The sequence below is a fragment of the Cavia porcellus genome, unplaced genomic scaffold, assembly GCF_034190915.1.
Source record: "Cavia porcellus strain 051 isolate PalLab524CR breed Dunkin Hartley unplaced genomic scaffold, mCavPor4.1 scaffold_16, whole genome shotgun sequence".
Taxonomy (NCBI): Eukaryota; Metazoa; Chordata; class Mammalia; order Rodentia; family Caviidae; genus Cavia; species Cavia porcellus.
Window position 1 is genome coordinate 7,425,680 of NW_026947499.1, and position 11,173 is coordinate 7,436,852.

General features: G+C 51.3%; 1 protein-coding gene across 1 annotated transcript; it reads left to right on the forward strand.

The window, feature by feature from the left end:
• The first annotated feature begins 6,859 nt into the window (after positions 1-6,859).
• Positions 6,860-10,173, forward strand: Hcar1 (hydroxycarboxylic acid receptor 1). Its single transcript, XM_013144777.3, is given in 2 exon segments — positions 6,860-8,177; positions 8,179-10,173. Coding segments are annotated over 2 exon segments (1,050 nt in total). The 5' UTR covers positions 6,860-7,271; the 3' UTR covers positions 8,323-10,173.
• The last annotated feature ends 1,000 nt before the right edge of the window (positions 10,174-11,173 follow it).

Genomic DNA, 11,173 nt, shown 5'->3' on the forward strand with positions numbered 1-11,173 from the left:
AAATCCCCAGCCCCTCTACCTGCATTTTTAATTTGGATGGAGGCTATTATTTGGGGCATTTATTGTATTACCATCATTCGAGAAACAACAGACCATATCTCTCACCATCTTTGGAAAGTTTTCAGAGCATTGGGGGAAAAATTATTTTTGAGACAGGGTCTTGTTATATAGCCCAGGTTGGCCTTGAACTTGAGGCGAATATCCTGCCTCAGCCTCCCAAGTTTGGGAATTGTAAGTGTGTACCATCAAACCTGGCCACTGAATATTGTTATATCCCATTAATGCACTTATAGAGAATATCTCTAATTTTAAAGTGTTTTTTCAAAATCTTTCTGAGCTTCCCTTTAAGGTTGTCTCCTGCATGGATAAATTTCCCTGAAGAGATTTGGAGATTAAATACCAGACAGTACTCATGTGTAGGAGGTAAATTCTTAGAACAATTTGGATCCTAGAGAAAGAATAAAGTTTTACTTCCCTTAAGGTTGTTTTTATCAATAGAATATCAAATTTTTTTTTGGTCTTTTTGAGACAGAGTTTCTCTATGGAGTTCGGGCTGGCCTTGAACTCACTTTGTAGCCCAGGACGGCCTCAAACTCACAGCAATCCTCTTGCTTTAGCCTCCCGAGTGCTGGGGAAAATCAATTACATTAAGTAATCTTAATTTTTCTCTTTGGTAATTGTGAGTGTGTCTTTATTTTTTCATTTGTTTTTCTTTTTTCTTTTTGGGTAGCAGGATTCAAACTCAGGGCTTCCCACTTGCCAAAGCTGAGCTACATAAACCAGCCCTTTGTTGGTTTTTGAGAGAGGGTCTCCCTGTGCAGCTCAGGCTCACCTTGAGCTCACTTTGTGGCCCAGGCTGGCCTCCAGTTTGTGGGGACCCTCCTGCTGCGGGCTCTCAAGTGCTGGGATTACAGGTGTGCTGTCACTGTGTGTTCTGCTCTCTGCCCTACTCGTGCTGTTACAATGTTTGGGAACAGGGGCTGAGGGTTTAGCTCAGTAGCACAAGCACCTGCCTTGCAAGCAGGCAGTCGTGAATTCAATACCTGGTACCAATAAAAAGGAAAAAGACAAAAAAAAAAAAAGTTTGGGAACAACAAAGACAACATCAGAGATGCATGTGCTGTGTGTGCGCTTGGTGCTGGGCACCAGGTGGAGGAGATTCGAGTGCAAAGTGGACCATGCTGCGTGGGCAGCGTGTGGACAGTGGAGATGGCCCGGCAGGAAGGCTGAGTCCAGACTCCGGGCAGTGAGCTGGGAGCTGGGAAAGTGTCGCCTCCCGAGCTGCCCACGTGGTAGCCACAAACCACATGTGGCTTGGAAACTGTAAGCTAAAATACACTAACAAATCGGTTCCCACAAGCCTCGCTGCAAGAGCTCAGTAGCTCAGCCGTCCCTTGGTACCCCTGGAGATTTGTCACAGGGTCCGTTCTTCCTGCCAGTGCCAAAAAGCAGATTCTAAAAAGCTTGTGTGAAATGGCATTGTATCTGCATATAATTACACACAGCCTCTATGTACTTAAATCATCTCTATCGGCTTCGAACATGTACCTCACCCAGTGGAGATGCCCGCAGTATGTAAGTGGTTCTACCCAATGTGGTTCTGGGGGTTTTGATTTTTTTTTTTTTTTTGCTTTGGTTTTTTTGTTTGTTTGTTTTTGTTTTTGAGGCAGAGTCTCACTGTGTATCCCAGGCTGGTCTCAAACTTGTACCAATCCTCCTGCTTCACCTCCCGGCGCTGGGATTACAAACACCACACCCAGAACCCCATATCGTTAACTAATAATAAAGTGGGTTATTTTTCAACCCTGGGGATTGAACCCAGGGCCTTCACACTGAGCTACACTTCCAGGCAGGGCTCAGACTTGCCATCCTCCTGCCTCAGCCTCCCTGAATGTTGGGATTACAGGTTTATACCACCACACTTGTCTTGTTTAAGGAATCTTGACAAGAAAAAGAAACATCAGTACATGTTCAGTGCAGGCACAGTTTGTTTTGAGTATTTTTGCCTCACAGTTGGTCAAATCCTTGGACCAGAGAACATCTCCGTAGCTATAGAATCTGCCGGCGGGTACAGCCGAGGCAAAGGGAGGCCCACAGTGGAGGCACCGGGCCGGGAGACGGCAGAGTCTCCTGAGAGGTCCCTACAGAGGCCCACGGGCTGGGAACTGGCCCTGGCCCAGGTGGAGGTGTCCCCGGGAAGCTGAGGCAGGAGGATCCTCACAAATTGGCCTCACAATGCCAGCCTGAACTACAGAGCAAGACCCTGTGTCAAAACACAAAAACCAAAACCAACAAAAAATCCAGACTCCTCGAATCTCCCTCAGATGCCCTCCAGCCTGACTTCTGATGCTCTTCATTTTGTCTTGAATCTTCCTTCATTCTTTATTTTCTGTCCATAGAAATTTAGCAGTTCTCCCCCATTTCCTCCATTCACAAGCCCCTTCCTATCATTGTAGGTCCAAAGCTCCAGCTGCATTTTTCCTAACCCATATTAAATCATATCTATAAAATCAAAATATTCGGGATGTGGTGGTGCATGCCTGTAACCTCAGCACTTGGGGGGCTGAGGCAGGAGGATCGGTCTGAGTTTGAGGGCAGGTTGGGCTACATAGACCCTGTCTCAAAAAAAAAAAAAAAAAAAAAAGAGAGAGAGAGAGAAAATGAATTGTCTTAGCCTGCTTTGTGTTCCTACAACAAAATACCATAGTTCATTGGATTTTTTTTCTTTTTTTTTTTTTTTTTTGTCTTTCGTTTTTATAGGTACCAGGGATTGAACTCACGACTGCCTGCTTGCAAGGCAGGTGCTTATGCCGCTGAGCTAAATCCCCAGCCCCAGTTCATTGGATTTTTAAAAAGAAGGTTTATTTAGCTCATAATCTTGGCCCCCCAAGCCAAGGATCCTGCCCCGACTACTGCATCCCAGCCTGGCTGAGAAGCAGGGGCGGTGTGCATCTGTGACCCTCAGGAGGCCAGCAGCCTTACAGAGATCCCATTGCGCCCCACCCAGGGCCAGGCAGGGAGGGCTGAAGCTTCCAGCCCTGGGCCTTTGGGGCCCCAGCAGGTCACCCCCAGACTGGCGCGGCTCTGGTGTGGCTCCATGGTTGCCCTCAGCTGAGTACTGCAGCAGCCTCTGACCCAGATGTCTGCTGCAGGGCTGAGATGCTGCATTTCCAGCCAGGCCTAGGAGACGCCACACCCAAGCCTGAGACCCAAGCCAGGTCAGACTGTGTCCCCGCAGGTCGGGAGCCTGCTGGCTGCTCAATGGAAGGTGGTGGCTGAGTCCTCCCCAGGCCGTCCTTTTTGCTGAAAGGAATTGGTTTTTCCCCAGCGTGGTTGAGTACCACGAGCCAAAGACATAGAGTGACTGTGCAGAGATAAAAGATTTCAAAGAACCAAACTCTCAAATCATAAAGAACAGGAGAACAAGAGGCGTCCCACACCCAGGCGCTGGGGGGTGAAGGGAGTCAGAGTCAGTGGCACGGAAGGAAGCTGAGGCAGATTTTATCTTCCCTTGCATTTTTCTGTATTTATCTTTTTCATTTATTTCCATTTATTTTGTGGTGAGATTTAATCCTTGGCATGAGCTACATCGCCACTCCTTCTTAAGTCTTGAGACTGGGTCTTGCTAAGTCACTAAGTTACTTAGGCTGGACTCAATCTTGTGATCCTCCTGCCTCAGCCTCTCAGATGCTGGGATCCCAGGCATGCACCGCCGTACGCAGCCCAACTTTTCTTTCTTGCTTTTATTTTTTTGAGGAACCGTCACATTCCTTCCGACAGTCAGTGCACCGTTTTACATTCACCAACAATGTAAGAGGGTGCGGTTGGTCCAGTTTTCCCAACGCTTGTTACGCTCTGTTTTGCTTTGGTTGGTAACAGCTGCTGTGCTGTGTGTGAACTGGTGCCTCATGGTTTGGATGCGCATGTTCCTAATGAGTAATTATATATTTACTATTTCTTGATGTGCTTATTGGCCATTTGCATACTATTTGAGTACTTTGCTTTTTTCTCTCTTTTTGAGACAGGGTCTCACCATGCAGCTCAGGCTGGACTTGAACTCACTTTGTAGCCCAGGCTGGTCTCAAACTCCCAAGGATCCTGCTGTCTCAGCCTCCTGAGTTCTGGGATTACAGATGTGTGCCACCACGCCAGGCTTTGCACATGTTTTAATTAGTTGGTTTCTTGCTCTTGGGCCTTAGGCGTCATTACATATTCTGAGTATGACCCCTTATCCATTGTGATTTGAGTTCCTTTTTTTTTTTTCTTTTTGGTACCGGGGATTGAACTCACAACATTGTGTTTGACAGGCAGGCGCTTATGCCCCTGAGCCCCCTTATCCATTGTGGAAGAGTGGATTTACAAAAAGAGAAACTGACCTCTCTTCTGTAATCCTCCGCCTACCAGCCACCACCACAGTCAAAAACGAAGAGGAGGGGCTGGGGATTTAGCTCAGCGGCATAAGCGCCTGCCTTGCAAGCAGATAGTCGTGAGTTCAATCCCTGGTACCGATAAAAAATGAAAAAGACCAAAAAAAAAAAAAACCGAAGAGGAAAGAGACATGACCAAGGATGTGGAGAAGAAAGGCAGTGTTACTCCTGCGACCAAAAGGGAAGTACTTGCATTTATGAGGATCCTTGTCCCTCTCTGATAACCTGGCCTGAAGGATGCTTGCTATGTAGCCCAGTGTGGTGGTGCACACACACTTGTGACTCCAGCGCTCAGGAGGCTGAGGCAGGAGGATTACTGCGAGGCCAGCGTGGGCTCCATAGTGACTTCAGATCCAGCCTGGACTATGTAGCGAGACCCTGTCTCCAAAACCAAAACAAAAAAGATTGCTTATTTGGGCTGGATGGACAGCTCAGTACTAGACATCTGACCTACCACAAGTGAAGCCCTAGCCTGATCCCCAGTGCAGGGGTCCTGATTCTGTGCCCCTCCTGCTGACACCGCGAGGTTTGTCCACATGGGCTCCTGGTGGAGCAGGGAGCTGGGCGCAGAGGCTGCTGCAGGCCTTCCTCCTTAGAAGTCAGGGGCGAGGGGCTGGGGATTTAGCTCAGCGGCATAAGCACCTGCCTTGCAAGCAGGCAGTCGTGAGTTCGATCCCTGGTACCGATAAAAAGGAAAAAGACAAAAAAAAAAAAAAAAAAAAGTTTTGATTAAAAAAAAAAAAAAAAAGAAGTCAGGGGCGAACGGTGGGGTGTCAGGCGGCCGTGGTGCACCTGAGACTAGAAAGGTAAAGGTGGAGCTGGCTTGAAGGACCTGCTGCCCGCAGCAGAGCTGGCAGGGGCCAACCGGATGCAGGGCAGTCAGGGGGATAGGGAGTCGGGTCCGCGGTGATCTGCAGAGTCCACACTCTGGCCAAGGGGCAGCGACTCAGCTCCAGCTGCTGGTCCCTTGTGAGAGCCTCAATGCCCATGGCGGGTCTTCAGAAGTTCTTTTCCTTCTCTCCTTTGAGTCCCGGCAACTGAGGGAGTACTGAGCTACGTGCCCAGCTTTTTGAATGAGAGGGAGGCCAGGTTCACGCTCAGTTGCCCAGGTGATTCTACAGGCGCGCAACACCATACCTATTACCATCTTTCTAAAAGAAGACAGAAATTGGGTTTCCTTAGGACAATTTCCGATTTTCAAAACATGTTGGCCAAACCAAAGTGGTTTTGAACCAGATGTGACCCACAAGCCGCCAGTCTTGCCATCAGAAAAGATCGGAAAGCAGAAGTGAAGGCTTTTGAATGAAAAACGGAACTGGCATCTTGTGCGGGGCGTGTAATTGGACTGATTTGCCATCCAGCTCTCAGAAAAGGTCAGTTTTAATCAGCATTTGGAAGAAGTAGGCGTTGGCACTCTTTCAAGCACCCTCCCCCAGCGCCTCTCCTAACTCGGGAGAGGCGAGGCATAGGCAGATAGATAATCACTACAGCCAAGGGACAGGAAATTGTAGCAAAAGCTCTAATTTTTTATGCAGCCTAATTTTACCCATGATTATTTTAGAGACAGATTCGAGAAGCTCCCACAATCCTCATCTACCTCCACGGATGAGTTCAGCAATGATTAAAATGTAAATCATAAGTATCACAGGCAGGCGTGGTGATGCATGCCTGTACTCCCAGCACTCTGGGAGGCGGGGGCAGGAGGGTGAAGCCCAGTGCAAAGGCCCCGGGTTCAATTCCCAGTACCACAACAGCAAAACACCCACAATGTATCATGGTGCTCAGCTCTTTGGAGCAGCTGAATTTGCCAGGGTCTCAGGCCCTGCTTCCCAGCAGAGGAGCGGGGATAGGGTGGGGAGGATCGGCTCCCCAGGAGGCAGACCTGACACGTGGGCTGCAGGTCCACTGCATGGCCCTGCTGTTTGTACAGCTGGTCACCTGGGCCCGCGGAGGATGCAGAGCAGGGAGGCGAAGTGGAGGGGAGGAAAGTGACCCTTTAAAGAATGTTTCTCTTTTTCTTTTTTTTTTTTTTTTTGAGACAGAGTCTCACTGTGTAGTTCAGGCTGGTCTCATATTCACAGTGATCCTCTTGCCTCAGCCTCCTGCATGCTGTCGAATAGTTTTCTTTTTAACACTCAACAGACGCCCCTCTTAGAGCAGCTTTTCCTGCAGACTTCCCAATTTCTTTTTCATTTCTTTCTGTCTGTCTTTCTTTCTTCTTTTTAAATTAATTTCCAAGTCCCTCTCTGACTTGGATTCCTCATCTGACCAAGCGCCCAGTTTCAAGGGCTGCGCTTTTGGGCTCGGAGTGGCCACAGGGCTGGGCCTCCCCTCTCTGGCACTGGGGGCCGCCCAGCGGGATGGAGAGAGGTCAGGCCAGTCAGGCAAAGGTTAGGGGAGGAAAGTGACTCCAGGAAATGTTTGTATTTCTCCACCAGCAGGGAGGACAAATAAGCTTTTTCCCTGCCTCTGGGCAGCTCTGCGCACTCTCCAACCAGCAGCTTGGAGAGGAAGAGAGAAGCTGCAATTATCCGGGGTCTGGACTCAGCTGCTCTCGGGGCACCAGTCTCCTCAGGACCTGGGGCTGCCATTCCCAGAAATAAGCACTTAACCAAAAGTGTGTGCCTCTGGGAAGCAGGCTGGACCCCAGGCTGGGGCTCTCCAGACGCAAACAGCTTGTGATCCAAGCTCTGGAGAAAGGACCTTGTCGCCCGGGTTTCATTTTCAGGCTGAAGTTTCTCTTGTGGGTGTGGTGGCCGCACCCAGGGACGTGGCAGCCAGCAGGGTGGGAGCACCTGGATCAGCATCACTGGCTTCTCGGGGACCCCAGAGGGCCACTCCGTCATGGATGTGGACAATGGGTCCTGCTGCCTCATCGAAGGGGACCCTGTGTCCAAGGTGATGCCGCCGCTGCTCATCCTGGCCTTCGTGCTAGGCGCCCTTGGCAATGGCGTGGCCCTGTGCGGCTTTTGCTTCCACACGCGCACCTGGAGGCCCAGCACCGTGTACCTCTTCAACCTGGCCGTGGCCGACTTCCTCCTCATGATCTGCCTGCCTTTCAGGACCGACTACTACCGCCGCCACAGACACTGGGGCTTCGCCGACGTTCCCTGCCGGCTGGTGCTCTTCATGCTGGCCACAAACCGGGCCGGGAGCATCGTGTTCCTGACGGTGGTGGCTGTGGACAGGTACTTCAAGGTCGTCCACCCCCACCACGCACTCAACGCCATCTCCAACCGCACTGCGGCCGGCGCCGTCTGCGTCCTCTGGACCTTGGTCATCCTGGGGACCCTGTACCTCCTGCTGGAAAGTCACCTGTGCGCGCAGGACCAGGGCATCTCCTGTGAGAGCTTCATCATGGAGTCAGCCAATGGCTGGCACGATGTCATGTTCCAGCTGGAGTTCTTCCTGCCCCTGGGCGTCATCCTCTTCTGCTCCTGCAAAGTCGTGGGGAGCCTGAAGCGGAGGCAGCACCTGGCCCGACAGGCACGGACCAGGAAGGCCATCCGCTTCATCGTGGTGGTGGCTGCAGTGTTCGTCACCTGCTACCTGCCCAGCGCGCTGGCCCGACTCTACTTCCTGTGGACGGTGCCCTCCAGTGCCTGCGACTCCTCGGTGCACTTGGCCCTGCACCTCACCCTCAGCTTCACCTACCTCAACAGCGTGCTGGATCCCCTCATCTACTACTTCGCCAGCCCTTCCTTCCCCAGATTCTACACCAAGCTCAAAACCTGCAGCTGGAGCCCTCGGTGGCCAGGACGCCCCAGGACGCCCCAGGACGCGCGAGCCTCAGAAGCTGCCGGCCTCGAGCCTGTGTCCAAAGAGCTGCCTCAGCGTGGAAGGTAGTCTCCGGAGCCGGCTGGACACCCAGTGGGACCTGCAGGCGTGTCACTGAGACAGGCAGGCCAAGGCGTCAAAGGGACAGACGGGCAGCTTGGGGTGAACCTGTGCTTGTGCATGGTGGCCTTGGAAAAGGCGGTATCCCCACCCCACCCCACCCCACCTCTGTCAGAACTGAAAACGGCGTCCCTCTACCTTTTTGGAAGGTTCCGGGAGATGCATGTGAGTGGTTTGCATTTCTGTGTTGCAGTTGCAGTAATAGGGGACCACTGCAGGGAACTCGGAGGCTGCAGGCTGCATGTCATTTTCAGCTGCTGAGGAAACAATGTTGATTGCCCTGGGGCAAGTTAATGAGGTTAACGCCTCCCAGTGGCCCTCCAGCCTAGCTTAGCTTGGGAGGCAGAGACTCACAGAAGGCGCTTTGCTTTTCGTGTGCTTTAGACCGCATTGCCTCAGCCTGGTGACCCCGTGCGTCTCCCAAGGGCCCCAGGGAGCCCATCTTGCTTTGCCCTTGGAGCCCCCACATTTATCTACAGATCTTTGCATTTCAAAGAAAGCACTGAAGGTTATGTTTTCCTGCCCTGGCTTCTCCAAGGCAGCAGAGAGCTTGGGAAAGGAAAAAAAAAAAAAAATCCTTCTGGGCTAAGTCCAAGCTAATTGCTTTCGGCTGCTGTTATGCAAGTGTGGATTGGAATCATTCATTCAATTTTCCAAGTATTTATCGACTTCAGCCTCAGGCAGGAAGCTCACTAGTCAACTTTGTGTGACAGCAAAGTTTTGGGGGTGGCAGAGAGGTTCAAAGCCTTCACCTTGTAGCTGAATAGCATCCTGCCCTGTTCTGTGCAAACCGCAGGATTTCCCTTTCTTTGCGGGACCCCTTACATATATGTACATCCCAAGTCTGCTCTCAAACTATCAAAACTAGCTGGTTCCATGCAGTGACAGGCTGTCCCAGTCCTGAATTATGGGGAAATGTTCCCTGCTAACCTTGGCTCCGTTCTCCAAGTGTGAAGTGTGAAAATCGCACTCTATTCCTATATCTGTATCTGTTTCTCAGATCCTACTGTCCTCTCCACACGTGGACCTTGCCAGCCTCTCATCAGTTAGCCTGGAAACAGCGCCTAGGCTGTCTCTACCCTTTCCTTTTGCAGAGGTACAGCACGGCCTGCCGAAAAAAAGTGTGGCCCGCCCGCACTTTAGGTCCATCCAGATCTGAATCCCAGCTCAGCCACTTGCTACACGCATGATTGTGGGGAGATTGTACTGAACCCCTTCCAGTTTCAGCTTCCTCTTGTCAGACAGGAGTAACAGTAATATTGACTTCCCAGAGTCAATGCATGCACAGTCCTGAAGCAAGATTTTGTCTACCACTGTGTCCCTGGGGCCTAGAAAAACGCCTGCATATCCTGAATGCGCAGTAAAGGCCTGCTGAGTGAGTGCAGAGAGAGGCACGTGTGCAGCTCGGTGTCTGGAGTCAGTGGCTGAGTTGCGACTCATTACATTGCTACGCTTTTACACATAAGGAAACTGAGGCACAGGCAGGTGCAGTGCCGCTTGGGAGGCTGAGGCAGGAGGATTGCAGAGTCCAAGGCCAGTCTGGGCTACATAGTGAGATCTTGTCTCAGAAAAACCCACACAAAAGAAAAAGCAATTAAAACAGAACAGAAACAAACACACACATGCTGAGGCGCAGGAGCCCTTTAAGTAGCTGCTTGATTATCACGACCTGAAGCCCTTGTTCTCCACTGCTCTGGGCCGCTTGGGGAGCCAAGGGTATGTGAGCATCTCTGGCCTGATAGGAATCTGTGGAAATCTGCGCTTCTGCTTTTAACCTATTCTTCCTTGCAATTGCTTCCGCGCACGCCCCGCGGTTGCTTCATCTTAATAAAGCCAGGTTTTGAAAGAAGGCGTGTGTCCTGTGTGTGACAAGACTTCCACGACGGTGGCCTCCCTGGTAAACATGGCTCATGTGGTCCCGAAGCGCAAAGCTCGGGCAGACACGTGGACACAACTTCCCACTCGAGCAGGGAGGACAAGTCCTGAGGGAGGGAAAGCAAACTTTGAGCAAGGTCTGGATTCTCAGTTCGCTTCCCTTTTTCAATTTGCAGAATGTGACACAAATCTCTGTTACCGAGAAGGATTTTGGGTCATCAGGAAGAGGAGGGCAGCGCTGATGCAGAGCTCCATTTAAACTATCTGGGGCCCAGATGTTGGGTTCGTGGGGACCACGTCCCTCCATCCCGAGGCTCTTAGGGAGAGTGGCAGGAGAGCTGCAGGAGGGGGGAGGGCGGATGGAGCGAGCCGCAGTCCCTTCGGGCTTCTGTGGGCACAGGAACAGTGATTGGTGCTGCCAGTGGTCAAAATTTATGTGCTGGTTTGTTCTCAGCATTTGTTTCTGTTTTTGTTTTGCTTGTTGCTTTTTTTTTTTTTTGTTTGAGACACGGTCTCACTGTGTAGCCCTGGCTGGCCTCAGACTTGCAGCAATCCTCCTGCCTCAGCCTCCTGAGCTCTGGGATTACAGGCATATGCCACCACACCTGGTGGAATGTTTTTATGTGTCTGTTTTGTTTTGTTTTGAAACCCTTTAAGAATTAAAATCTAAAAGGTTAAGAAAGTGTCTGAAGGCACTTGGTGCCTCCTGTGGTGCCCAGAGAGGGTTGGATCACAGCGCCAGAGGGTAAAGCAGCAGCCAGGATTTACAGGGAGGCAGCGGCTGAGGCCGGGGCCCAGCCCTACTGTGATGTAAGGTTCCAGCTGTCTGTTCCGGGTGCCCTGAGCCACTGTGGGCTCCAGCGTGACTCAAAACCCTGTCACAAGGAGGCAGAGAGGCCCGCAGGACTGGCTGGCATCCGCAGGGCCCGAGGAAAGGTGGAAGGGAGAGCCCTTGCTGGGAAGCCGGCCTGGAT